Source organism: Atractosteus spatula, chromosome 14 (assembly GCF_055471065.1).
Source record: "Atractosteus spatula isolate fAtrSpa1 chromosome 14, fAtrSpa1.hap1, whole genome shotgun sequence".
Taxonomy (NCBI): domain Eukaryota; kingdom Metazoa; phylum Chordata; class Actinopteri; order Semionotiformes; family Lepisosteidae; genus Atractosteus; species Atractosteus spatula.
Genome location: NC_142719.1, coordinates 25,549,464 through 25,577,355, shown reverse-complemented (window position 1 = coordinate 25,577,355; position 27,892 = coordinate 25,549,464). Strand labels below are relative to the sequence as shown.

Sequence of the window (27,892 nt, the reverse complement as noted above, 5' to 3'; positions counted from 1 at the left end):
CTCAGCCTCATTCTTACCACATTTCAGTAAATTCTGATACAAAGCTCACTCAACCCATCTTCATTGTACAGTTCTTGGGCTTCTTGTCTTGGAAGAGCTCATGAAACGTGGTTTCTTCTTTACTGAAGGAGTGAACACAGTAATTACAGGAGTTTCAATACTGCGTGCATAGCCAGAGTTCAGCAGTAGTAAGCTATTGTCTTGTTGTCTTTATGATTCTGTGACAGTTGTCAACATTCTTGACAGTTAATGGTTTGGGCAGGGCACAGATTCAATTTCTAGGCACTGAAGACTTAACTGAGACAAAAACATTGTCAAACAAGATGAGTTTTTGAAAGTAATTTTTAAACAGTATGCTCAGCCATATGTGAAATGATTCCAGACACACAGACTAAATAGCATAGCAACTGATTTTGTGAAAGGGAAAAGCTGCCAGAATATTTGCCCTTGATAATGCAGTTAAAAATATCTAATAAAAGTCACTGAATGGTCTCGTCAAGTGAATATAGTAAAGAAATTAGACTTTATTCATGAGGTGTTTGTTTTGGGTTGTCTGTTGAGGTTATTTAAACTGTTGAATTTCAAGCCTGGTTAAAGGAAAAATACAGTATGCATTCCTTATCAAGAGTCCAATGCCGTTATGCTATCAGTAAGTTTAGATTAAGACTCGATTAAGTCACCTCAGGTGGACTCTCCAGTAGAGGAACCATATTTTGAGCTTTTTAGTCATCAAACCAAACTTTGCATAGATGCAAACTATCCAGTTGGACATCGGCAAATGTGGCACTTACATGCAGGGCACACTAGTTGTATACAGCAGACCAGTTGTGTGAGAGGTCCTAATGTAATGGTCAGGGCAGGAATGTCTAGTCCCCACCCTAACATTTAATCAATATATAAAATCCATGCAAATTATTAATGTATATACAGAGTGCAAACTTTATTTTGATTATCGATTGTATTTGGGCACTAATGGACACCAAAACACAAACCCCTCATGAATAAAGTCCAATTTCTTTACCGTATTCACTTGATGAGACCATTCAGTGACTTTTATTAGAGTCAAGACTGCCAACAACATGTGTCCTCCTGCCACATGTACCTGTATTACATTGCCTTTTTGGCAAAATGAGAATGTGACATTTACTCTGTGGATGCTTTATTCAGCAGACATGAGCTCTCTTTAATAATATGGGATGAGCAGGGGATACATGCAACATCTAGGGCTTGGGGACCAGTGAAGAAGCTTTTTCTCTCTCTGAGAGGAGTTGGACAGAATCCCACAAGACAGCATCTGGAACTTCAAACAAAGCTTTTGTAACAAGTATACAGCTTCTCTTACTTCCAACACACTTCTAACCTTTGTCTTTCACAAGCTGATGATAAATGTTAATCAACTTAATTTATATATGTCATAGCTGTATTTATTGTAGAAATGTCAGTGCATGTTACATTTTTTGTTTTCCTGATGATTTTATGAATTTGTAAGAGTTTTTATGAACTGTCAGAGTTAGGCCTAAGTGTTTTTATGTTTATATGTGTTACTCTACAAGTGAACAAGAATGTTACAGTAGTAGAAAGCTGGTCCACCACTTGTAATTTAAGCAGTTTTACCAGCAATACATTGCAGCATCAAGTTTTTATTTTGTTCTAGCTTCTTTAATATTCTTCAGGGGCTTTGCCAAAGATCAGATTTGCATTTTTAACCATGAGATTGAAAGGAAAGATATGGAAGTGAGAGTCTTGAATGTAGAAATTATGAAGCAGCCAAACAGCTTTTATTACAAGACTGTCGTTTTGGTTCGCAACAGTTCCCATGTTAATTCCTCTGTCTCTTTGCTCCTGTTTGAATGAAAACAGATGCCACAATCCGTACAAACGTATTGATGCTAGATGCCACTGATTGTAAAAATCAATAGATCCAGATGCCAGCAGTTGCATACACCCATAGAACTGGAAGCAGACAGCTGTTGGAGCCTATTAAGCTCGGCAAAAACAGCTGTGCAGATCCATGGAAATGAGACACAAACAGCTGTACGAAACTAGAGGAGGTGGTTAGATCCATCAGACGTGTGTAAATCACTTTAGGTGGACTTTCAAATTATCTGGCATCTACTTTTGATGTTCAGAGAATATAGGCAACAGCAGCCAAAAAATATCTTCATATTCAAATGTGTGGTAGCTCTATAAATATGCCTTCTGGTATATAAGCTTAAGAAATCAAACCTGTTATAGATTTGGATGTTGCTGTTTTGTAACATAATTAAATCTGTTTTACTTTTAGAAAGTGGCCAGGGCTTTTTGTGGCTTAATACTGTACATGCATCCATTTTCTAACTGTTTTATGCAATACAGGGCAGACACAGACACACACACTCGCATCAGGGCCAATTTCACCAAAAAACCAGTTAACTTACCAGTACATTTTTGGATTGTGGGAGGAAGCCGGAGCACCCAGAGGAAATCCATTCAAACACAGGGAGAACATAAAAACTCTACACAGATAGTTCCCCAGGTCCAGAATTGAACACAGGGCCCCAGTGCTGCCAAGCAGCAATGCTAACCGCTGCGCCAACATGCCATTCCTACAGTACATACGCCATAAAGGCAAATTCACAAAAACATGTAAATAAGAACAATAAGGGTTAGTGTGTTTCTTTTTTAGCGAAACTGTCTGCCAGAGAAAGGGGCTCTGTAATGTACTTGTAATTGAGGGACAGACATGATTACCTGTGCCTGTGCACTTACATCTTAATGGTGTGTTGTTCACAGTCATGGTGTAATGCAGGTCGCAATCTTTGAGTGTCAAGCATTACTATCTTTCAGTGAGTGACTAAAACCTTAAAGTGTCAGACTGGTTTAGCAATCTGTCATTATTTTTGAGAGATTTTTTTTCCAGTGAAGAGAAATAGAGATATGCAAGGTTGTAGGTATGTTTTATGTAACTTGTGCATTGAGACAGGCACTGATTTTAAAAAGAAAGAATCACTCTGTTAGATGGTTTATATAAGCAGAGGACTCGGATTGGCCAAGCGCTTATTAAGGTTCAGAGAATGAGGAAGGAACACTGACATATGGTCTTGTCATTTCAAAAGGTGTAGGTGTCATACTGAAAGCTCCTATTGAATCAGTTAAATTGCTTTCATGTCACAAAATGGATAGATAAACAAAATAAAATGACTGCTGAAGTGGGATGAAGGATGTTCATGTAGAAACAGTTATGAAAAGAACTGTCTTATTGACTTTCACAATGATTGTTTTCTTGTCTAACAGACTGATACTATTCCAATCATGCAAACTTAACTTTCTCCACTTTTTCCACATTCTTATTTTGTGACTTCTACAGTACTTTCAGAGGGAGGAAAAGACTGCAGGGTAGGACACCACACATACAAGTAGCATTTGTCATAAAGGCAAATTCAGAATACAAATAAGTAACGACATGGGTTAGTGCGTTTTTTAGAGCAATAGCCTGCCGGAGAAAGTGCGACTATAATGTACAGTACTTGTAATTGAGGGACAGACATGATTGAAAGGTTATCATGCTATGCTTTTGGCAGTGTGCTTTCCCATTTTTGTTTTCTGCTCAGGCTTTTTGTAACTGATCTTGCTGAGCGTCAGCATCTTGTGCCAGATAGTTGTGAGGCTCCAGTCGCCGGCCTTTTGAAAAACGCCAGGCCAGGGGCAGATCCAAGCCGTCCCCTACTGCGTATCTTCATCCGCATTTCTGAAAAAAGTCCAAGTGCCTGTTTGCGCTAACGTCCTTCGGCAGTGTACTAGGCGAGCTTCCAATTCCCATTGGAATCCAAGGGTTTTAAAAGGACCCGAGGAGCAGGAGGAGTGGGGCTTCCACCCTCTTTTGCATTAGATTCCTGTAAAAAAGATTCCCTCTGTGTCAAGAGGGTTCTTAGAAAGCAGTGGCACGGGTGTTCAGTCCTGCTTTCACAGACTGGGCGCATTGTCCCTTCTCGTGCCAGGAACGCCTTCTCATCATGCGCCTGCATTGGAATGATAAGGTCAACACTATCCAGTGTCAGTCTTGGTGCATTGTTAATAGTTTAATCTCCCCCCTCCTCCTCTGGAGCTAGCTGTGATTGCGGTGCTCATAAAGGGTGATGGCCAGGCTTGGTCGGGGTCCGGCTCTCTCTTCTCCCCCAGAGGTCTGCCAGTCTGTACCTCTTTTCCTCTGCCCTAGATATGAGTCGGGCATTAGCTTTTGTTCAACTCCTCCAGATCTTCAAGCAGTCGATCTTTCAGTCCGTATGGATGCTAAAATTAGACTTTCTCTGGCAGCTAATGTTTTGACATCTGTTGTGATGCACTAGAAGATAGTTGTCATAGCAGTTTACCATGTTCATTTTCTTTTAGGACCTTACTTTATAGTAGTGTTTGATACAGATGCACATCTAACAAAAACAAATTGCTTGTGCTGTTCTGATGACATTATTTTTTAAAATAATGAGGTTTCTTTGATTCTAATAGTGCTAGATTCACTCCCGCTATGAAAATGTTATGATATTTAAATCATCCACTGTGCCATTTAGAAGTCTTTAGTTACCTTTTATTTAGGTCTGTAATTAATTAGAACTGTTAATTAACCTAGATAGAATGCAAAATACAGATAAAAGAGGAATAGCCTAGAATACAGATAAAAGAGGCACAAGTAGGTGGTCTACAATTTGAATACCACTGGGATAAGAGGCCGCATACAGTTGGGCTACACACCTTCCTCTCAGTACAGCACACTCAACTAAACTAACAAAAGCTTAGTTACTAAAGATGCCCTTTTTGCTTAATCACTTCTACTGCTCAGGTTGGTGCTGGCCATGTGCCATGGATACTTAGTTTTGTTACAATAGTAGTACAGGCGCACGCTGGAGTATCACATGGCCGCTATGGTGTGGAAGACAAAGCTATTTAATATTAGAGAGTAGACACTAAAACTGGGGACCTTGTAATTCTGTTTCCCTGACGTTAATTAGCTATGGTTCCATTGTGTAAACACGCTGCAGTAAAAATGAATCACTGGCGCAGCAGCACAGCGCGCCCATCCAGCAGCAGAAACTGGCGTTTCAATAAATCTCAGCGACCATTCGTAGACGCCTCCCATCTAGGAGATCCTGTGACGAGTCCTTAGTCCTGGACCAGCGACAGCCTGCTGAGTTTAGATCTCGCACCTCAGCGAGTGAAAGTGAAAGGCTCTTCTGGGTGTGGGTATTTTGGAACAGCAGTATTTGCTGGGTGTTTTTTGTGCACTAAAGCAGTGAAAGACAAATGAGTTTTCGATGCTGTTTTTTTATGAGGTTGAAGCCGTAAATCTGTATGGAGTAACATTTGTAAAGCATCTGTACAGAGGAATCTAATAAATCTGGGATCAGGCAGCTTATATAGAAACAATAAACTGTATAATGAAGATGATGTCAGCAAGCTGAACTCTGTGACTTGGAGGATATTGTTTTCAGCTGATTTCTTTGGATGGGGGGCTGTTGTGGGTTTGGACGACTTCTTGTGAAGAGAAAACTTGAGCTCTCTGCTTAGTGGCACCATGGACAAGTCTTTAACACCACTTCCTAATCTTCCTGCTCTAGGTGCGTTTTTTTCCCTCTCATCATCTCATTTTCATGTTCAATCGCAGCCAATTCCTACAGCAGAAAATTCTACATGACTTCTTGCTGTTTGAGCCCTGGATTATAAAATAGGCACATGCTGTACATGTGTTCCTTAATGTCCCTGGGCAAAATAGAGTGATTAGGGGGAAAGAAAGGCAACAGGCAGAACTCACACATCTTTTCTCTGAGTTTACCCTTGTTTATAATACAATGGTTGAATTTTCCATGAACTGCCTGTGTTGCTGTTTTCCTTCCTTGCTTTGCTTCCAAGCTGGTTGTTGGGAGGCCTGCTGGCCTGATGAGTGCCAGGACTGTGGGTGACTAACCTTCTCTCAGTGGAATGCTCTGTAACAGTTCGACACAGAGAAACAATGGGATAAAAGAAGTGGGAAGATTCTGACCCCATTTCCACCCTTCTGCATTCTGGCAGGTATTCCAGACACATTTTATTACTGCCATGAAGCTTCCAGATTCCTCCCAGCTAAGTCCGGACGAATTCTACATCCTCTCTGACCCTTGGCGACAGGAGTGGGAGAAGGGAGTTCAGGTTCCTGCCAACAAGGAGGCCATCCCGGAACCCGTGGTCAGGTACAAAGCTCCGAATCTGTTTGTGGTTAAGCAGACCTTCAATAATCAGAAGCACAGTGCTTCTCTAGCCCTCCACTAGTGTACGGGAGGCCAGTGTGACAGACCTGGCTAGGCTCGGGGGAGCACTGGAGTGTTTTTTGCATCATCACAGCCCATAACAACACAACAACAGATTCAGTCAAATAGCAGGACGAGAGACAGTAAAAATGAGAATTCAGAAAATCAGCAGTTCATAGTTTTTATCTAGCAATCAATGTGGAGCGGCAGTTAGGGTTCTGGATTCATATCTGGAACATTATGTGTTCACATCCCAGGTGAGACACTTGGTGTTGTACGTACCCGTTGGAGAATATATTTCACCCAGTGCTCCAGTAAAATGCCTAGCTATATAAAAGAATGTTTCCATATCATAAAAGTGTCAGAGAAATAAATTATTAGAAGTTCTAATGAGAGTGCAGAACACCAAAAAAATGCTGCATGCTGCAGGGGTATAGAACCTGGCACAGGATGTAGCACATATTACACAACACATTGCAGAATGTTATCACATTTCTTGCAAAGGAAACCATACATTAAACCTTACTTACTGTATCCTCACATTAGACTATTGAAAAACGTATACCTTCTATGATATGCTACTTTGATTGCATCAGTAAAAAAAAGTGTGAATTGCAACAAACCTTTCACGGTTGTTCAGGGATGTAAAGCATGCTGGTAGAAAAAGCCCATATTAAAAAAAAATGTAGGCTGGCTTTTAAATATAACCGTGAAGTAAATACTTTTTCAGACAGAGTCTGTAAATACTTTTTCAGACGGGGTCCAGTGGTAAAAGATGTTGAGTTTTTGAATTTTTGATGACCACATCACATGTGCAGAAAATTACACTTTATTGTAGAACATGTGTTCACCTGGCTTGTGCAGACAACACAGGAGACATCTGTGGAACCTTTCTTTACCCATAAACCATTGCTTAGTCCAGCTCATGTGTAATATATCCCAAGTGCGTCACTCTCCACTAATACCTATGTACCTATCTACTTGTTTTTCTTTGTGTTCCGAAGAAAGGATGTAATCCTTTGTCATTTGAGCTTCGTGCAGTTTTATGTTTCATTGTGATGGTATTTTTTTTACAATGTAATCGCACAGCGTTGCAGTCTGACTGAGCAGAGAAGACAAGCTGTGTTCAGAGCCAAGTGGAAGTAATTAGCTATTGCATAAGAGTCCCATTCAGCAGACAGAGAATGGCGAATTGGCAGGACTTCTTATGCCTAAGTCCCCTTGCAAGCTGGGAAATTAAAATAAAAAAATAAATATATGAAATCATTTAAACAAAAAAAAAGCTTGACACGGCTTAATTTTCCACTGCCATAAATTGGAAACAGCATCTTTTAGGCAACGTACTGGCCAAAAATGGATCATTCTTGAAGCATATAAAAAGCTTAAGTCTGTGAAAGACATAGCTCTCAGATCACAGGCAGACTGACTGCTACAAAGCGATAAAGGCGTAACAAAGCTGTGCCTGGGAATCCCATGTGTAGAAATTTAGATGTACAATTAGAATATTCAGCCATGCAAAAACAATATTTACATCGGCAACATTTGCAGAGGTGGAGATTTTCGAGGCCGTTTTATGTCGGTGTCCTTGCGGTCTCCGAGCAAGGCTGAGACATTGCAAGTGTAGCTGATGAGGCATTCCGGAGGTATCCAAAGCGAATGGCTTCCAATGCCTTTGCCACATCTGGAAGGCAGTCTGTCGTCAGCGGCAATTAAGTTTAAGCACCGTTTCAACATTTAAAAAAAAAAAGACAAAATATGAAAGCCTGAATCTGAATTGAGTATGTGCTGGAGAAAATGCTCACGCTGATTAAGTGTAGAAAAACTGCTTCTCTGGCAGCTGGGGAATGATAGCTATAACCAGTTGGATTTCCTCTGCGAAACTACATGTTGGCCAGAATATTTTAATACCAGAATACCTTATTAACAGCTGTCCCACATTACAGCGGGTGTCCTTTCAAATCATAGCTCTGTTTTGAACAGGACAGATGTTTTCTCTAGACTACAATATATTTTTCCTATAGCTTATTCTTGTCTTGAATTTATTAACTCTTAAAAAATGCTTTCAGTGCTTACCCTTTCGCGATTCAAAAAATGGACTTTTCAGGTGAGCTTCTTACCTAGTTAAGTTTAAACATTGTTCTGCTTTCTGAATTAGAAGAGCACGTCTTTTAAAAGATGATTAAATGGGAGGTTTCAATTCAATTCGTATGATGTACATGATGATTCCTAAATAAATCAGTGTAAGCTGTCCTCTGGGTATCAGTTGAACTCTTTTTGAAGACTGGTACTTCATCCTCAATCCTTCATGCAGCTGTCACAAAGCAAACAAGATTCTATCTGGGATTACGTTTTTGTTTGCTTCACACTAATCTTGGGTGCAAGTTTACTGAAAAATAAAACAAGATAGTGAAGCTTCATATTCTCTGGTTGTTGGGAAGCAGTATCATGTCTTTATCTGAATCATTAAACCCAAATCCTGAGATTGGTTTAGGTGAAGTCACGAAGTTGGCACACTTACCTGGATGAGGGAGACAATGGCCTATTTAGCTTCGCTGTCAAGGTTTCATATCCTCATTGCACAGATTTGCAAATTAAAAAAAGTCAAGATCCTTTGCAAGCTGCACATCAGTTTAGAAGAATGAAACGATACTGCAGCTTGCATCCGGATAGGTTAAGCAGGTGAAAAGGGATGTGTGAATGTTTACTTTTGCAGGCAACCCAGCTGTAAGCTCCACCTGCAGTATTGCACAGTCATCCTGTAAAGAGAGACAACAGAGGAAAAGTTCTTACATAGAACCCGCTAATGAAGCTTCACCACGTGTTGCCTGTGGTCTGGCGTGCTCCATCACTGCACACAAGATCAAAGCTGAAAGCTGCAAATTGCTAGCAAAAAAGGAACCAAATGAGGAGTTGAAGGCTTCTGCATCTTTCACTGATCAGCTCATCTGATCTTCTGTTTGTGGTTGCCTGAAGAAATAATATTAAGCAAGTATAATTACTCTTGTAGATGAACGCTGTTTTAAATGTGTATTTACTCTTAAATAAAATTCCAGTTATTCTTATGATTGGAGCACCTATTTTTTATTTGCTTCACTGTTCTCCAGGATTGCTGTTGATTTTGCTCCCTGGGTTCTCGACAGTTTCTAATTCCAAAATTGTCTTCTGTTGCAGCAGTCCCAAGCTGGACAGATATGAGTCACACTCGTCCTCTTATTTACAGAGTAACAGTTTCCGCCCACCACTGCCTGCTCAGTCCATTCCACCTATTATTTGACAGAAACGCCTTCAGAGCATTATTATAGTGATTGTTCTGTCTCACACTGTACAGGTTTGCAAGCCCTGTAAACTAGTAAGTTTGATGCGCTTAGCATAGTTTGTAATAAAATAATTACAATTTTATTGCTACATACTTTTCAATTAACTGAAAGTGCTATGCAATACTACACACATAATAGGCGTTAAAAGAAAGAGGGGGAAAAAAGCACAGAGTCACAGAGACTTAGTGGATTATGCTTGTGAGCTCCACAGACATAGTGCTGCACTCAAAAAGGCTCTATGGCCCATTGTGCAGAGTCTGGTTTTCAGCAGAGCAAGAAGTCCTGAGTCAGCCAATGTGAGATTAACAGTTAGATTATGCTCATGGAATATTATGATAACCAGGTGCAAGAGCATTCAGTGCCTTATAGGTGAGCAGGAGTACATTAATATCCGCTCAGAACTTCACAGGGAGCCGGTGCAGTATGGCAGTAATGCTGAGTAATGTTGAGTAATTAGAATTCACACACAAACCTTTTTTGTGTGAATTCCGGACTTGCTGAAGATTAATTTAATACAGTTTTTTTGTCCTTGATTAATCAAAGAGGTATCAATATTTCAGCATCAGCTAGGCAGAGCAGTCTTCACAGAGCAGTGTTGCACAGACAGGAGGAAAATATCCTTGTCATGTACCTAAAGTGCATTTCAGAAGGCAACACATGGTTAAAAGGAACCAAGGTTCTTAACTTCCATCCAAAGTTTAATTTCCACACTGTCAACAAGTACACTAAAGCCGCCAACTTTGTATAAACTGTTGTTGGGCGACTATGAGTGTAACCCCAGTCTTCTCACTGTTTGTGTCAAGAAAATACTGTTGAATTCCTATTGTGACAACACCTTGGGTGTGTTGTAACAGGATCTTTAAAATAGGCAGGTCCAGGAAAATAGACACATGCGCACAAAGCTGTGAAGTTAAATAAAAAACACCAGTGCAATTTATAGTGAGGGAAAATCAAAAATAGTCACCATAAACCAAAACTAAAAGCTTAAGCTCCTTTTAGAGCTCCTGACTAAACTTCTTTACAAAGTCCCTGACTGTCCTAGCCATGTAGCTAAGGTGCTTATCAGCTTCAAATAACCACAGCACCTCAGTCTCATCCTGAGACTCCTCTCAAAACTTTGAGAAAAGAGAAGCTCCCAGTTTGTTTTGTCCATGGTCAGTCCTTGTCACTTTGTTAAAAAGTGCAGTATCGGCCTTCTGGCCTCCAGATAGCAGATTCACCCACAGACTGACACAGAAAGACTTTGCTTCCTGTTTTTTTAAGATGTTACTTGGCCAATGGTCACCTGCTAATGGTCAGGTGACTGAGAACAGCAGCTAAGTTCCTCAAAGCTCCCCAGGGAATGTGGTCAAGACAAGGTTGGCATCTTGTCTGAACTGGCTGTGCTTTTACAATACGTGAATATCATATACTGTAGGTACCTTCAAATTGCAGAAACTGCAGTAGTGGAAACTGATTTGGTATCCAAGTAAATCTCTGTATCATCAGCATAGCAGTGAAATCCAAACTATGACAGCAAATAATAAGATTATGGCTACATATATATGCTAAATAGTAAAGGTCCAAGCACACAACCCTGTGGAACACCTTCAGCCACTCCACCAAATTGAAGTTAGAGTGATCCCTAGTTAATTTCTGATGCAATCCAGTAGCATGCTTTGATTGATAGTGCCCAAACTGCACTTTTATCCAGAAGGATAATCCAGAAGAATATTAAATTACCCAGAGTCAGAGGCCTTGAGCAAGATACCAACTTCCTTAACAAGAGCTGTTTCAATAGTATCTCTGTCCAAACATTTAAAACATTCAAGGAAGTCATGATATGAGGTTTAATTGAGCTACAGTACCACTGCTTCCAGAATATTTATTGTTTTTATACAAATTTGTTTTGAAATTTGGAAATATTCAGCCAGAAATGTAACAAAAACAGTACTACTGTTGTGGTGGTGTTTTATATGCCCAAACCTACCTTGCAATATTCTCCCACAGCAATTGCCTGGAAGGAGGGAAAATAAAGATTTTCTTTTTGAGGATTTTCACAGATTCTGCTCTTCAGCACTTTAAGGTGTTTTTCTTGCAGAAATATTTTTTCTTCATTTTTTTTGGATTGCCTCATTCCCATTAGTGGTATTTGCTGCATTTCGGAAGATGAGGCACTGAGGAATGGGAAAGCAAACACTTTCCTTCCAAAGAAAACATTAAACATGCCAAATGGCAACGTATAGCAGAACAGCTGAAAGAACAGCTATGTTTAAGTTAATGGTGTTAATGCTTCTCAGACAGCCCTCTCCCCAATAGAGTCAGACTCTGTGGAAGTGCTGCAGACAGCAGGAATGGGGAAGCAGGTGGGAAGGATATGACTTCCTTCAGCTTTAACACAGGTGTCTGCAGACAGTACAGTTGTGGTTTGTCTCCTGCTAGGTCTGAGTCACTCTTCATGTTTTGAGCAGTCCAAGTGCCATTAGGTCCGGATGACAGCTGCCTAGGAGGAAAAGAGAACCAAAAACATTACCTTGTTTCTGGGGGAACTGTTTGAAGGAAACACATGCCTCTTCAGTTTCCAAGAATTGCAGGGAGGAGTTAAGAATAACAAAACACACTTTAACATTTTGACTTGTTAGATTCTTTTCAATTTGATCATTGTTCGTCAGCAAATCACCCTCAGACTGATAAATCCAGTCTGGCATTTCACAGGCCCAGCAGCAGATAGCATGAAGTTCACACAGCAGTTACTCATTCAGAAGAAACTTGACCCAGTTAACTGTAACCTGCCACTTCTCCTTCGTGCCAACAAAAGCATAATGACTGATCTGGTTTGAAGAGGACACCTTGTTTTCAAACCTTCCTTCCTAGTGGCAAGAGCCAGTCTGTCCACATCTAAGCTGGTTGTCCTTATAGCAGCTGATGGCTGTCTTTGAAAACAGTGAAGTCTGGAATTGTTTGCAATTTAGAATGACAGCCAGAGTTTAGTGTTTACTGGTGGGTACTGCTCTTAGTATCCTAATTGATCCACTTTCCTACTTTGAAAAGTAGAAAGAAAACACCTTATCATGTCAGGGTCGTGGTGGCTCAGAGTCTATCCCAGGAAGCATTGGGTGCAAGGTACGCAAGGGACCAGGTACACCCTGGAGAAGACACCAGTGTATCGCAGGGCACACACAGACACACACTCAAATCTGGGTCTATTAGAAAACTGGTGTGGGGTTAAACTGTAAAATTTGGGTTCTGCGTTGCTGTTATCTTGAACTGATACAACTTCAGTCTGAGAAAACCTTTGCCTCTCATTTATCCATAAGGTTCTGTCTGAGAGTAAATGATTCCCTCTTACAGCTAATATTTATAACTCACCAGTCGACTCACCATTGTTCTGTTATGAGCAGCTGTTTCCCACACAAGTGCAGCACAGTGTTTCCATTATGCTTTTAGATACTCAATAACGAGCACCTGATTAATTTACAACCAGCTTTTTTGTAATCACCATTGACAGTGATCCAGGGCAGCATCAAAGAGCAGATTTCTCCTTGAGTTTGAGTTTGTCTGTTCTGACATTATATTTTATAAATCACACATATACAGTTACATAAAAAGAAAGTACACCCTCTTTCAATTCAATGGTTTTACATTTCAGGGCATAAAAAACAATCATTTGGTCCTCACCAACTTCTATAATTAGACAAGTCTAGCCTCAGATAACAGACAACATATAACAGATTTCACTATGTCACTATTCAACAAAAAGTAAGCCAAAATGCAGAAACCATGTGGGAAAAAATAAGTACACCCTTACTGCTTCCACAGGAATTAAGAAGGTAATTAGCAGCCAGGTGCTGCTAATCAAATGCACTTGATTAGTTGATCATCAGGAAGTGTGACCACCTCTATAAAAGCAGAACTTTTGGCAGTTTGGTGGTCTGGAGCATTCATGTGTATGTTTACACCATGCCAAGGAGAGAAGACATCAGCAATGAACTCAGAGAAGCTATTGTTGCTGCTCATCAATCTGGGAAGGGTTATAAGGCCATTTCCAAACAATTTGAAATCCATCATTCTACAGTGAGAAGGATTATTTACAAATGGAGAACATTCAAGACAGTTGCCAATCTTCCCAGGAGTGGGTGTCCCAGCCAATTCACCCCAAAGTCTGACCGTATAATGCTCAGGAGAAAGCCCCTTCTCTCCAAAAAGAACATGGCAGCATGACTTAGGTTTTCAAAGTTGCATCTGAACAAACCACAAGATTTCTGGAACAAAGTCCTTTGGACAAACGAGACCAAAGTGGAGATGTTTGGTCATTATACACAACACCATGTTTGGCCAAACCAAACACAGTATATCACCACAAACACCTCATACTAACTGTCAAGCATGGTGGTGGAGGGGTGATAATTTGGGCTTGTTTTGCAGCCACAGGACCTGGGCACCTTGCAGTCATCGAGTCGACCATGAACTCCTCTTTATACCAAAGTATTCTGGAGACAAATGTGAGGCCATCTGTCTGACAGCTAAAGCTTGGCAGAAACTGGGTCATGCAACAGGACAACAATCCCAAGCATACCAGCAAATCTACAACCGAATGGCTGAAAAAGAAAAAAATCAAGGTGTTGGAGTGGCCAAGTCAAAGTCTAGACCCCAACCACATTGAGATGCTGTGGCAGGACCTTCAGAGAGCTGTGCATAAACAAATACCTTCAAACATCAATGAACTGAAGCAATGTTGTAAAGAAGAGTGGGCCAAAAAGCCCGAAAAACGATGTGAGAGACTGATACAGTCATACAGAAAATGATTACTTCAAGTTATTGCTGCTAAAGGTGGTTCTACAAGCTACTAAATCATGGGGTGTACTTAGTTTTTCACACATGGCTTCTGCATGTTGGCTTATTTTTTGTTAAATATATAATTACATAGTGGAATCAGTTGTGTTGTTTATCACCTGAGGTGACCTAATTTTAGGACCTGGTAAGGACCAGATGATTTTTTGTTATGTCCTGATATGTAAAACCATAGAATTGAAAGAGGGGTGTACTGTCTTTTTCACATGACTGTACATTTTAATATACAGTACTGGGTGAGACCAAATTATATTTAAATGAGTAAAGAGTGTTTCCTTAACTTATTAATTACACAGTTTGGAGAAGGTGTTCAAGAGCCCTGAAGAACATGAAGAAGCCAGAGGAAAGGCTATGTTGGGTATCAGTGACTGGTAGTGACAGGAACCCGGCAGTGATAGGAAAGATGATGTTTACTAGTATCCATAGTAACAGGAGCGTCTTAGTTATACTGACTCCTTGATATGATTAGAGCATTGCATCTAATCTTTGTAGATTTGTAGACCTTTTATAGAGAAGCTCACTAACTTGAAATATCACAATACGCCATCATTACTTGACTTGGAAACAAAAGAGCAACCGGTGAAGACGTTTAATTGGATTTATGGATTCATAAAATTGTTTCACCTTGAAGTAATAGTGTTTATGTTTGTCTTTATAGGAATATGGATATATTTACTGAGGTTCGACTTGGAGGTTGATTACTTTCGTGTAATCTGAGAAGAGATACATAGCCTGACATGCTGAATTGCAGTCTGAAATGGCCTCTTTCTTTTATTTCATTTTCACTGTGAGGTACCAGTATCCCTAGAGCATGTCTGTCTCTTTTTTCAAGTCCTCCAAAAGAGCACCTTAAGGAACTTGGCTATCCTACACAGTCACAGACATTTTTACTCCCATACTCTGAAACTGAGAAAGAGGTGCTCATTGTAACACTTCTAGCTTGATGCATTCCTTTGTCTTCTTTATTTTACACATTTAGCTACAGTTATTCAAATGGTTAACTGAATTTTAGTTAAAGTTTCATCACAGTACATGTTTGTCTGAATAAAAGGTGTATATGTTGGGAAAAAGTGGTGCAGTTGTGCTGCAGAGATGTAGCACTGATGGTCTCTAACACATTGAAGTTAACTGTGGGGCTTTCTTGACATAGCTTGATGTTACATAACAATTTATGTAACAGACATTTTTTTCAGAGTATTTTAGTGTCGAAATGTTTCTGCTGTTCGGCGTATTCACTGAAACACTGAATAATGCCAGTCGGTGACAGGCTGGGAAGTGCAGTAGCAGTGATGGCTGGCACACCCATTTATTCCTCCTCTAATCAGGGAGAAACAGGGAAGCTTTTTATTTCTCGACACTGCAGTGTTTTAGCAAAAAAAAAAGAGAATGAAAAAAGGCAGAGCTTAGAGACCTAAAATGAGGTCCTGGCCCACTGCCAGCTCAAGCTTCAGCAGCCTACGAAGACTCTCTCTAGCTCTGGAACTGAGTCAGTGGAAAATGTGAATGAAAACAAACTCGGTCCCTGATAAATTGCTCCTTTTTTAACCAAGCCTAATATGAATGTTTTTTATGTGTGTGTGTGTGGTGGTGGTGGTGGTGATGATGGGGGGGTATACATTTGAAGTGGGTTTTTGGCAAAAGAAAACGGCTAGACATTTTTTTTTAGTAGTAAAATAAGCCCGGGATGTGGATGTTAACAAGGTACAGAGATATATCCATGACAACGCACTTGGCATTCCCGAGCAGACCGCATTGGCATCTGAAGGAAACACAAAATGGCAGTTTACAGAAAACCTCAGCTGAGGGGCTGGTCTTAACCCTCTGCCTGCTGACAGCAATGTAACACTTACCAAGGTATTATTCAGTGGCAGAAATGCTGGTGAGAAAAAGGCAGACCTTTGCCTTACATTCAGACTTTCATGTGTATATAAGAAATGGACTGCTTCTGTTTCAAGGTTTCAACTTAAACATTCCTTTATATTCTTTTCTTGAATTTAATATTACTACAGATGTGCTATAGGACAGGGTACTCAAAGTAACATTGTATGCACTCTATAACCTGCCAGTTCATGAAAATAGCTGCATCCTATGTCTCTGAGCATTTCAGCTTGGTACAGGACTTGATTACTACACAATACCAATAATTATTAAAGCTTATTTGAAAGAAATGGCTGCCATTTCAAAAGGTCCATTTCAGTGGGATGCTTGGCGATCTTCCACAACCTGTTGAGCTTTTCCAGGTATTTTCATTGTTTTGTTTTAAAATCAACCAGTGCAGGAAAGCGACATTCACATTAATATGCAATTGCAAACAGTAGCAGGGCTGTCTTTGCTGTCCAAGTTAGTAAGCTCTTGATATTCAGATTCAGATATGCAACAAAAAACATTAGATGTTTCATCCGCAGCTCTGGCACTTCTGGGGTAAATACTGATCATTGGTCAATTTGACCAATTTGGCTTCTTTGTGCACATGCAGGCTCTGCAGCTTGTCTTTATTGGTGTCATTTGAAAAGGGATCTCACACCCAGTCTAGTCTTGACCGATTAGTAATGATTTTCCCATTTTGCCAAAAATTGAGCAAAAAGAAATTGCTGCATATTAAGTCTGAAATATCAGCGATTTCTGATGGTTTAATCATTTCATTAATTTAATTAGATTTTGTTACACAGATCCATCACATTGGAATCTTGTCCCTGCATGCTGGTGTTGCGCATGTTTAGTTTTTTCAGATTCATCTGACAAGCATACTGATTTTGCAGATTCCATTTGGATTTTTTTCAACTAACCAACATAGATCTCTGAACCAACAGAAACAGAGTTACTCCACTTGCAGATCAAACATTCTACCTAGTGCAGATTCATGGGAGAGCCAGTGAAATTTGGGATGCAGAATGTAACTGTAGTACTTTTCCACAGAGTGGCAAAAGTGAGTGATTTTTGAAACATGTGGTAAACATCTTCCTGCTTGGGGCTCAGCTTTTTTTGATGCTACCTGTTCTATTCTCACAATCAGCCCATTTTTACTGCCAGTCACAGCCTTTACTCTATCTGTGCACATATTGAAGCAGTTGTCCCACACAAATCTTACATGTACTTGTTTTGTGTACTGATTCAGCACTTTAAAAATGTCCTCTCCTATTGTCGGTCATCAGGTTGCAAGTCAAAAACTTTTTAAATAGTTGCTACTAATTGAGCCTGCTGAGTTTCCTATGTCTACTTGAAATGCATATGTCAGTTTGTTTTGAGTCTTTTTGAAAACCAGTACCTTTTTTTAACTTTTTCATAATCATAATCATAATAATTACAGTTGCTTACAATTATATACAATAGTCCTTTTCTGGACACTCCACTCAAAGCACTTTGCAGGCAAATGGGGACTCCCCTCCACCACCAATGTGCAGCATCCACCTGGATGATGCAATATCAACCATAGTGCACTAATACTCTCATCAGCTATCGCAGAAGCCAATTCATAAATGGGGATTATTGTGGAGCCATGATTGATAAAGGCCAATGGGAAATTTAGCCAGGACACCAGGGTAACACTCCTACTCTTTTGAAGAGAAGTCCTGGGATTTTTTAATGATCACAGAGTCAGGACCTCATTTTTGCATCTCATCCAAAGGATGGCGCCTTTTTCCAGTCTAATGTCCCCATCACTATACTGGGGCATTAGGACCCACACAGACCGCAGGGTGAGCGCCCCCTACTAGCCCCACTAACACGTCTTCCAGCAGCAGCCTTAGCTTTTCCCAGGAGGTCTCACATCCAGGTACTGACCAGGCTCACACCTGCTTAGCTTCAGTGGGTTGCCAGTTGTGAACTGCAGGATGGTATAGCTTCTGACAACTTCATGCACTTTTTGGCAAAAAGTATTTTACTAATACTCTTCTAAAGCAGGAGTAATAAAAATTATACAGTTGTATGAGCAATATTAAAATGTTGGCCTAAAGAACAACAGCACTTTCACTGCCTATAATGCTGTGACCAAACACCTGCTTTTGGTGTTAGAAAGATGGAGATGCTGTCCAAAGCAGTCAGTTGATTTTCCAACTAAGTTGCCATTCTTTGTTTTCGAGTGTCTTTTAAACAGATAGCTTCACACTTAATACAGTGTATACAATCATCCTAACAAATTATATACTTTATTTGGTGTTTATTATCAGGGCCAACATTTAGAAATACAAATAAGAATCGCTGTACCTAAGTAGTACTTTTTGTACAAAAAGTAAAACATCTTGACTTAGATAACTTATATATAAACTTAATAGTTAACCCACTCAAAATAACATTCTAACTAATAAAAAACATCCATCCCGTATCACAAATCCCTGCTTGGTGGAATAGGCCCCCGTGATCCTGAATTGGAAGAAGCAGTTAAACACATTTTTTTCTCTTGTCTTGTCTTGTGTATGGCAAGCCACTCAAGTACACTACAAGAATAACTGTACCCTCTCTATATTACTTCAAATCTAAATAAGCAATGAAAAACACTGCCTGCAGTTAGCCGAATCTGGTAATTCCTTGAAGGGGTAGTACTGACTCACATAAATCTTAAACAAAAAAAAGAACCTTCTTATTGTACTTTATGTTTTCTTTAACATTTTGCGCCAGACTGTGTTTCAACTGCCACCTTAATTTCACTATTTGTCACATCCAATGACAGAAGCTTGTGATTATCCCAGTTTCTACCTCAGGCCTCTTTGTTAGTGCCTGTCAGATAGGAATATGAGTTGTGACTTGAACCTAGTGCTTTGTATTAGACATTTGAAACATTCAGGTTCCTAGCAAAAGCGGGCTTAACATGTTTCTTTCTTCATCATAGTACAGTGCAGTGGCTCTGTCTCTTAATTAAACTGAACGATTACGATTCTCCTTGGTGAGAGAAAAAAATGGGTGCAGTCATATCTCTTCTTATTTTTCTTTGGCATCTTCAGTGCTGTTGGAAAGTGAAAATAGAGCCTCACAGTTACATTCAAAGCAGTTCAGGAAACATTATTGTTCCTTTTCTGCATCTGAAGCCTTACCTCCAGGGTTATTGGAAAAGGCCCATTTTAAATCAGTGCAGCAGGGAAAGTGTACCATTTAACAGGAAACCTTGCAGAGGTGAAAACTGCGTGGTAGAGAGAATCGATTATATATGCAGAGCCAAGAAACATTTTGAACCTTATTGGTTCAGTAAAATTTTCTTATTTAATCTTGTCCATTCTGAGATGAATTAGTATGCGTAGACACTAAGCATATAGTGAGAAATGTTGGTGAGGCGGTCTCTGTATCTATATGTATTTACTGCACATGGGAAGAAAGCTTGGTGATCATGATGGTTTTTTTCCTTTCAAGCAGTATTTTGTCCTCACTGTGCAGAGTTCACGAGGAAAGCATCCTGTCAGCTACGTGACAGCTTCTCCCACTAAACCTAAGTGATAGCTGTCATAGCGTGGCTCCCTGGAACATTGCTCAGAGGAGTGTGGCTTATTTTTTCTCTCCGTTTCCTTCCTGTGAGGACTGGAGCTGTGGCTGGAGATTCCAGCAGTGGTTGTAAAAAGGAGCTCCCCCAAAGAGACAGGTTGTGTGTGTGATGCTGCTGAGTGATACTTGCGTGCTGGCCCAGAGCTCTCTGCAGCGGGGAGAGAGCGTGGTGTCACCAGCCCTGGCAGATCTAGCTCTAGGTAGAATATGCTGCCTGACAAGAGAAAAAAGGGAGTAGGCGGGGGGAGAGGATGTCATTTTTGTTTTGGAAGACGGTTAACAAGCATATCAAAGGTGTGAAAACTCTGAGAGGGGAGAAAAGAATGACACAATGAAAGGAATTCTTGCTTGTTGAAATGTCAAGTGCATTTAGTGGCTGTTAGAAATGCTGAAAAGCTACGTGTTGTCTAGGCATGATATTTGAGGCTGCATACTCTTATGTACTGCATACTCTTATTAAATGAATTGCTGATTGGTTTTAATGCTGCAATGAAATGCATGGAAGAGAATATCCATGTGCTGTATGAAAGACTGAGAAGCTGTGCGCACCAGCAGAGATGAAAAGATACAGATAGATTTATTCCATTATGATTCCCCTGTGCCACTCGCCCACGCCTTGTTTGCTTATGACTCTGCAGCCCTCTAGCCAGATAACACAGGACAAGGCATGAGTCGGCACTATTCTCCGTGGTCTTGTCGGGCTGCCGCCTGATTGGCTAGCTCACACTAGCCCTTTCCTGCTCTGACGCACGAGGGCCAGCTGTGTCCCAGAGGCCTGTTTCTCTGCCCTCCTACCGGCGCAGCTTGTTCTCAGGCCAGACTGTCCGGCATACGCTGGCTCGCTTTCCCACTCCACTCAGTGCCTTGCATCTAGCCGAGTGCCCTGCACTGCTCCGGGTTAATGGCTGCACAAAGATGCCAAACAGCTGCCTGTTAGACACAGAGAGCAGAGGCCTGGCTGCTCAGGGAATAAAAAGGACATCCTTCTGGCTTAAATATCTTTTCATTGAGAGGAGATCATCTTCTCATATTTCATGGACGTGATGTCTGCATTTGAGGTAGCAATAAAAGACGAGAAAAGATTGTTGGAGGCAGCAATTGGTCCCTTGGCAGCTGTTTAGTCCATGTTGGTGCTCTTTTAGAGATGTTAGTGAAAGGTGAAAAAAGAAAAGCACTGAGCAAGACCAAAAAAAGGAACTCTCCCTTTATCTTCCATATTACATCATCCTTCTTGAAGGGGTTAGCTTTAAGGACCACTTGTGCCCTTGCTGTACATCCTCCCAGTGTATTCTCCTGCAAAGGAGCAGGCCACTGCTGCCATTGATCCGTTGCACAAAAACTGTGCCAGATGATAAATGCTTTCCAAACCCTATAAAGTTGTGTGCTTCAGGTTAAAAAGGAAATTGCTGTTTCAGCACGCAACAGCCACAAGTGACTCTTTATCTGTGACAACAGCCTGGTAGAAACTGAAACACTCCTTCGCTTTGAGAACTCACCGATTGCAGAGAGGTGTTTGAATTGATTATGTGTACAGTGACAAAACCTAATAAAAGAACAAGTGGAATCATTGCGTTGGCAGCAGTGTATTGGCATATTTCAAAAATAATGTCTTGGGAGACAGCTGAACCTCCTACAGCTGTGCCTTCTCTGCTGAAGAGATTTTAACAAGATGACATGCAAAGAGTGGCTACAGGAGATTGTTTTTAAATGGCTACATATTCATGTTTGTACATTTATATCCCACTGTGTTTCAGAGAACACTCCATATTTACTGCTCTATAAATATACTTTAATATTACCGGAAAATTACCATGGCTTCTGGCTGAGATAGCAACATCTACCTTCACTCTGTTTCACACCCTGTGTAGTAAATTCTCCTAAGCAAGATCAACAGAATTAATTACAGGGACTGAAGGTGTAGAAGGAAGGAGAAGTTCTGTAGGATAAAACTGAGCAGGTTATAGCAAAACATGCACAATATACATTTATTGCCATTGACATTCCAGCGATCAAAAAACAAATTAAAAACTTTTATATAAAAAACAACTCCACCCTCTCCCCCACCCTCTCTCTAAACCATGACACCGCAAAAACATGTAACATCTATAGGCAGGAATGCATATTGTGAATGTGTGTGTATATATTGTTTGCAATATTGTATCAATCAGTGAGGTCACAAAAATGGCCTCTAAATGAATTTACATCAATGCAAGGACAGTCCAAGGGAAGGTTATTAAAAGATTGCACCATACAAAAGAAGTAGGTAAATGAAAACAACGAAGAAATGTAGCCCATCCAACAGGTACAAAAACTAAGAAAGCTAAGAAAGCTAGGATTGATGCTAAGAAAAAACAGTCATGCAGATGGGATCACCGTAGAGTTTTCAGACCATTGAAAATACCATTAAGGTAAGATCACTTTATTAGCCCTATACAATTTCTTGCATTAGGAATTTGTTTTTTCACATACTCCAGCTTGCTCTCCATGAGACACACAGACGGGGAGAGAGAAGCTTGGGGTCAGAGCGCAGGGTCAGCCATTTATACAGCGCCCCTGGAGCAGTTGGGGTTAAGGGCCTTGCTCAGGGGCCCAACAGAGTAGGATTCATCTGCCGGCCGTGGGATTTGAACTGGAAATCTTCCAGTCACAAGTACAGATCCTTAGCCACTCCGCCCAGTATGTTTCACGCATTGTATCCATCAGTGATTCAGAACTGTTTTGGCGTTGTTAAAAACAACAGGAAAACCTCTTTTTTGCTTTCCTACATGTTCAACTTTAAAAGAACAATGTGTAGCATTCTTACTGCAAACAGTTGGGATAAGTGTGTTTACAAAAAAGACCATTTTGCAATAAAAAAATAATTCTTAATATCTTGCGCACACCTTTTCATACATGCATTTGTAGGTACGAATGATGAATAGTTTAATAACTTAGATTTGTGGAACATTTTCACTGATTCTTTTTGCTTTCCCAGTTTGAGGAGTTTGTGCATTCTGTGTTCATAAGTGTACACGCTCTCACAACATTGTGGTATACAGAGCTGAGCTGTTGGCGAACTTTGTGGTCTGCTGGTTTCATTCTGGATTGAATATCAGTTGGAGAAGATTTGACAGTTTTGTTATATGTCAGTGCAAGTCAAATTGATTTCCGTGACCTAAAAACCTAGATCAGCAAAAGTACACTCTTGAGAACTCTAAAGACTGTATGGTACATTGTAACTCTGTTTTTGCTCTCCAATCTCTGACTCTCATTTTAACTAAAGTAATAAAATACTTATAATTCTTTAGTAGATATTTTATCCAAGCTAATTTAGATTACAGGCAATGAATGAAAAATAAAATTCTGTTTAACACAAGGTGTTATTAGTAATTCAAATATGTATAAAGTGTTTCGCTGACACTTTTATCTAGCTCAGTGACATACTCAAAAGGATCCAAAAGCAGTGTCCCTTCTGGAATTTGAATCCATAGCTTTGTAGTTAGAGGTGAAGAATCCTAAACACACTTCAGCATGTATGTGGTACAATGTGACAATATGACAAGACGGACCTTGTGTGGGTTGGTGAAGGACTGAAATGTTGTTCTTTAACATGCTTTTATAAATCAAAAAATAAAAGTGCATGCACACTCCAAAAAAGCTCAAAAAGCGAAATGTTCACAAATTAAACATCAAAATGCACAAAACAGCATTCTTTCCTTGTTTTGAAGTTGTCTAACAGAGGCTGGGCTGACAGCTTTTTAAGAGCTGGAGGCCGGCCTGTGAGTGACTAATTGACTGGTTTCCTGCCCAGTGAGATCAGGGCATGGCTGTGTTCTAATGCCAATCAACCAGTGAGTTAAAGCACCTCAAGACGGCTGACACTCCAACCACATTAGTCAAGCTTTCTCCAGGGTAACTCCCAGAATATTTTACTAGTGAAATATTGAATAGTTATTATTAGTAGGTTAGACCGAGGAGCTGGGTCAGCATACAAGCTGCAGAGAACAAAGAGAGGTTTGTTTAACAATGAAAATTAGAATGAAAGAAGGAAAAACAACTATCATTCTCCCACTCAAGTGTGAATGCATATATTATGGAGATTAAGAGACTATGAGAACTATGCTTATTCTTGGTAAGGGCCACAACAATCAAGAGCCTGTCTCAGAAGCAGAGGGTGCATGGTGAGACTTCTCTTTGGATGAGACACCAATCCATTGCAGGACACTTACAGTTTAGAGACTTTAGGACTTAACCAGTTTAGGAGTTTACCTAGCCAGCAGATTTTTGAAAGGTGCGTGGAAAAGGGAGTCCCTTGAAAAAAAAAACATGCAGTTTAAGAAGAACATGCAAAACTCCGCACAGAAGGCACCCCACTCTGGAACCAAACCCAGCACCTGAGAACCCTGAAACAGCAGTGTGATGGGCCATGCCACCATGCTGTCCTCTGTTGTTAGTATATTAAATGAATCAGACCTATAAAAACATCATTTGAATATCTTCAAGCCATGTGAATCAGGAGGTTAGTATTTAGGCTCTGGTAGGCTGAAAGATGTGTTTGAAGATTTGTGTTTCTTGAAGATTGGCTTGCAGTGAACAGCTGTCTGTAACGTACTTGTGTGCTTGTGCAGGGTGTTGCCGGAAGTCAGCCGTATCCCTTTCTACTCTGCGTCTCAGAGCTTGCTGATGGGGTCGGTGTCCCCAGAGTCCGGCTACGTGGGCAGGAGGACCTCCACGGAGCCGCTGTGCCGCTATGACCTGGATGACCTGGATGTCTACTGGCTGGAGCTGGTCAACTCTGAATTCAGGGAAATGGGTACACTGGCTTGCTTTCCCGTGGTTTCACCTGACGCTTCTGACTGTGGCGCAGCAGCGCCAAGAGCAAGAACAGGGCGAGCCAGACAAGGGCCTTCCCTCAGGCCCCTGTGTGTTCACACGCATCCCCGAGTCCCAGGTCTTGTCACTGTGGACCTGTGCCATGGTTTTTTGCTTATATAATGTGGACTTATGACCCTTAAGATCTCATAACAGCTAACTAATTTCTGACGTGATCCCATGTTTAAAGAACAGGAAGTTTAACTCAACTGTTTAATTCTCCAGGCTCTTATGTTTTCACAAAAGCTAGTTCTGTACAACATTGTCTCTTATCACATGCCATTTTTAGATGACTTGGGTCATCTTCTTGAGAAGGAGTAAGAGCATTTTAGCCCTCGGTTTTCTTTCTTTCTAAATAATTACAGAGATGTTAGAAATTGAAATGATGCTTTGATTTCCAGCTTCCTTCTCAGTGAGTGTTTCTAAAAAAGTATAATTTCTTACTTTCTCTACTTTACTATACAGCTCCCGTTAGCTTCTGAACAAACAATATCATCATTTCATGATACCATTAGACAAATTCTGGGTCCTGGGATATTGTTTATACTTTTTAAAAAACAGCTAAGCCTTCCTGTTTTCTTTACTGTTCTTTACTATCAGATGTGAATTTCTTTTTCCAACCTTTCAGTTCCCTCTTTAAATGTCATGTACTCTCAAGTAAATTATTAACCCACTTTCCACCTTGTTTGCTGTGAAAGCAGTGTATCTCTTATCAGTACAGGCTTCCTGGTGCCAGGGGGAACAGTATTAAACTGATAGATACTGATAGATCTTCACGTTAGGAATTAGGCTTCAGATGAATGTTGTCCCACAGTTGGCAGCAACTGACAATTGTTTGATTATAAGAAATTAAAATAAATTTGGGAGAATAAAATAAATAATAGGTCATGTGTTGAATGTGTCTAATTTTTAGAATCCAATCATCTCTTCAGCTGGAGGATATAACACAGGGCTCCATTTCTACAGATACACTGGTGTACTCATGAAGTGAGCTACTGAACACAGACCACACCTTTCACTATGTTCAAAGCCAACACCCTGAGCACTTCTGCCTGTAGCAAAAATAAATAAAAAATCAAATAGAATGTAAAATAAATATTTTTCAGTAAAGAGTGGAACATTGGTTTAGACTGCTGGATGCTGTCTGAATTTGAAAGAGAAAAGGTGTAATGATTCATGACAATCGAAATGCAATTTTCGTTTTATCTACTAGAAAATGACCCAGATTAATGCAGTCCCCCGATATGCTGTCGAATACCTTTGGTCTGTGAGGCTTCTCATTCCTCAGGCTGAGCAGAGACTGCAAACCTGCTGTGCTGTAGCTGGGAAGAAAGTAGTCTTTCAAGGGCTGGCACAACCCCCCCCCCCCTCTGTTTTTTTCAACTTTCTGCTCCGCCTCTGTCCCGTAGCCCTGCCGGAGCTGGACGAGCTCACGATGGAGCGCGTCATCGGGGATCTGGAGAGCCACTGCTACGAGAACATGCAGATTGCCATCGAGACGGAGGAGGGGCTCGGGATCGAGTACGACGAGGACGTGGTGTGTGATGTGTGCCGCTCGCCCGAGGGCGAGGATGGGAATGAGATGGTCTTCTGTGACAAGTGCAATGTCTGCGTCCATCAGGTACGGTGGAAGGGTTTGGTAATCCTGCGCACATAACTGGAAACGTGGTCGCAGCCAGCCTTGAGTAACAGTACTTTTAGATATATTCATATGTTGTTATTATTAATAATTAATTAATTAATTAATTATTATTAATACGGGCACCGTCCTTCGGATGAGACATAAAACCGAGGTTCTGACTTTCTGTGGTCATTAAAAATCCCAGGACGTTTCTTGAAAAGAGTAGGGGTGTAACCCTGGTGTCCTGCCAAGTTTCCCATTGGCCCTTACCAATCATGGCCTCCTAATAATCCCCATCTATGAATTGGCTTCATTACTCTGCTCTCCTCTCCACTGATAGCTGATGTGTGGTGAGCGTTCTGGCGCACTATGGCTGCTGTCTCACCATCCAGGTGGATGCTGCACATTGGTGGTGGTGGAGGGGAGTCCCCATTACCTATAAAGCACTTTGAGTGGAGTATCCAGAAAAGCGCTATATAAGTGTAAGCAATTATTAATGGATTAACAGGGCACGTTGTGGAGGTGGAGATGCTGGGAAGTTTTATACTATAAAGTCTTGGTTTTATACTATAACGATATGAAGGCATTGATGGGTTGAATAGCCTCTTCTGTCTTGGATATTTCTTAGTTTCTAATATTGTTCTGTGAAACAAGTAAAACGAAGGAAAAAATCCAAGAAGAGGGTAATTCTGTGCAACAAAAAAAAAGAAAGAAACCTTCTTCAGCTGTGTGGAAAAAACTTCAGTTTTATTTTATGTTGCATTTTCAAGCATGAATGTGTGCTTAAATGAAATAAAGATCCCAATAAATTTCCTATTTATAGTTTTAGAAGCTCTAAACTGTATGTGTAATATTTCATTTACTCTTTAAAACGGTTCCTTTTCTATAAATTTGTTTGTTTGTTATACACCTATGCACACTTGGTGTTGTTTCTTTTTGGGGAAGAAGTTCAGAGAGTTATAGTAGATTCACAGGGCTGGCCAAAATGCAGCCTAGAAATCAGCCCTCAAATCCGTCTTTTTCACAGGCATGTTACGGCATCCTGAAAGTGCCCACAGGAAACTGGCTGTGCCGTACCTGCGCTCTAGGGGTCCAACCCAAATGCCTGCTGTGCCCGAAGAGAGGGGGAGCCTTGAAACCCACCCGCAGTGGAACCAAGTGGGTTCACGTCAGCTGTGCCTTATGGATACCAGAGGTAAGATAGGCTCTGCTGTGTTGACGAAGCAGAGAGACTCTTGTCTCTTTCTGACCATCCAGTTCCACACAGAAACTGGCGCTGAAGGAGAGACTTGGCAAGTGAATTCTGAAAAATTCACTTTGTTTAGTGACAGAAACATTTTGCCAAGATTTAAAACCTCTTCCCAGACAATGATAATAGTTTGTCACCTTTGATTAATCAGTTTTTTTGTCAGGAACAACCACTTTGCAGCACATTTTATAAAGGAAACAGCAGTGTGTTAATAATGACAACGTGGAGCTGTGAACTTCACACATACAACAGGGGTGCTAAGCAAAAGGTTTTCTCCCCTGGACACTAAGAAATTTGATTT

At 40.6% G+C, this 27,892-nt stretch overlaps 1 protein-coding gene across 3 annotated transcripts in view; it reads left to right on the top strand.

Moving 5' to 3' along the window:
- Window positions 1–27,892, top strand: part of jade2 (jade family PHD finger 2) — a 71,740-nt gene that overhangs the window by 11,638 nt on the left and 32,210 nt on the right. For all 3 annotated transcript variants that reach the window (XM_088931993.1, XM_088931992.1, XM_088931991.1), the window contains 4 exons: window positions 6,040–6,197; window positions 24,478–24,662; window positions 26,131–26,342; window positions 27,370–27,537. In XM_088931993.1, coding sequence (XP_088788119.1) covers window positions 6,040–6,197; window positions 24,478–24,662; window positions 26,131–26,342; window positions 27,370–27,537 — 723 coding nt within the window. The remainder of the gene's footprint in view (window positions 1–6,039; window positions 6,198–24,477; window positions 24,663–26,130; window positions 26,343–27,369; window positions 27,538–27,892) is intronic.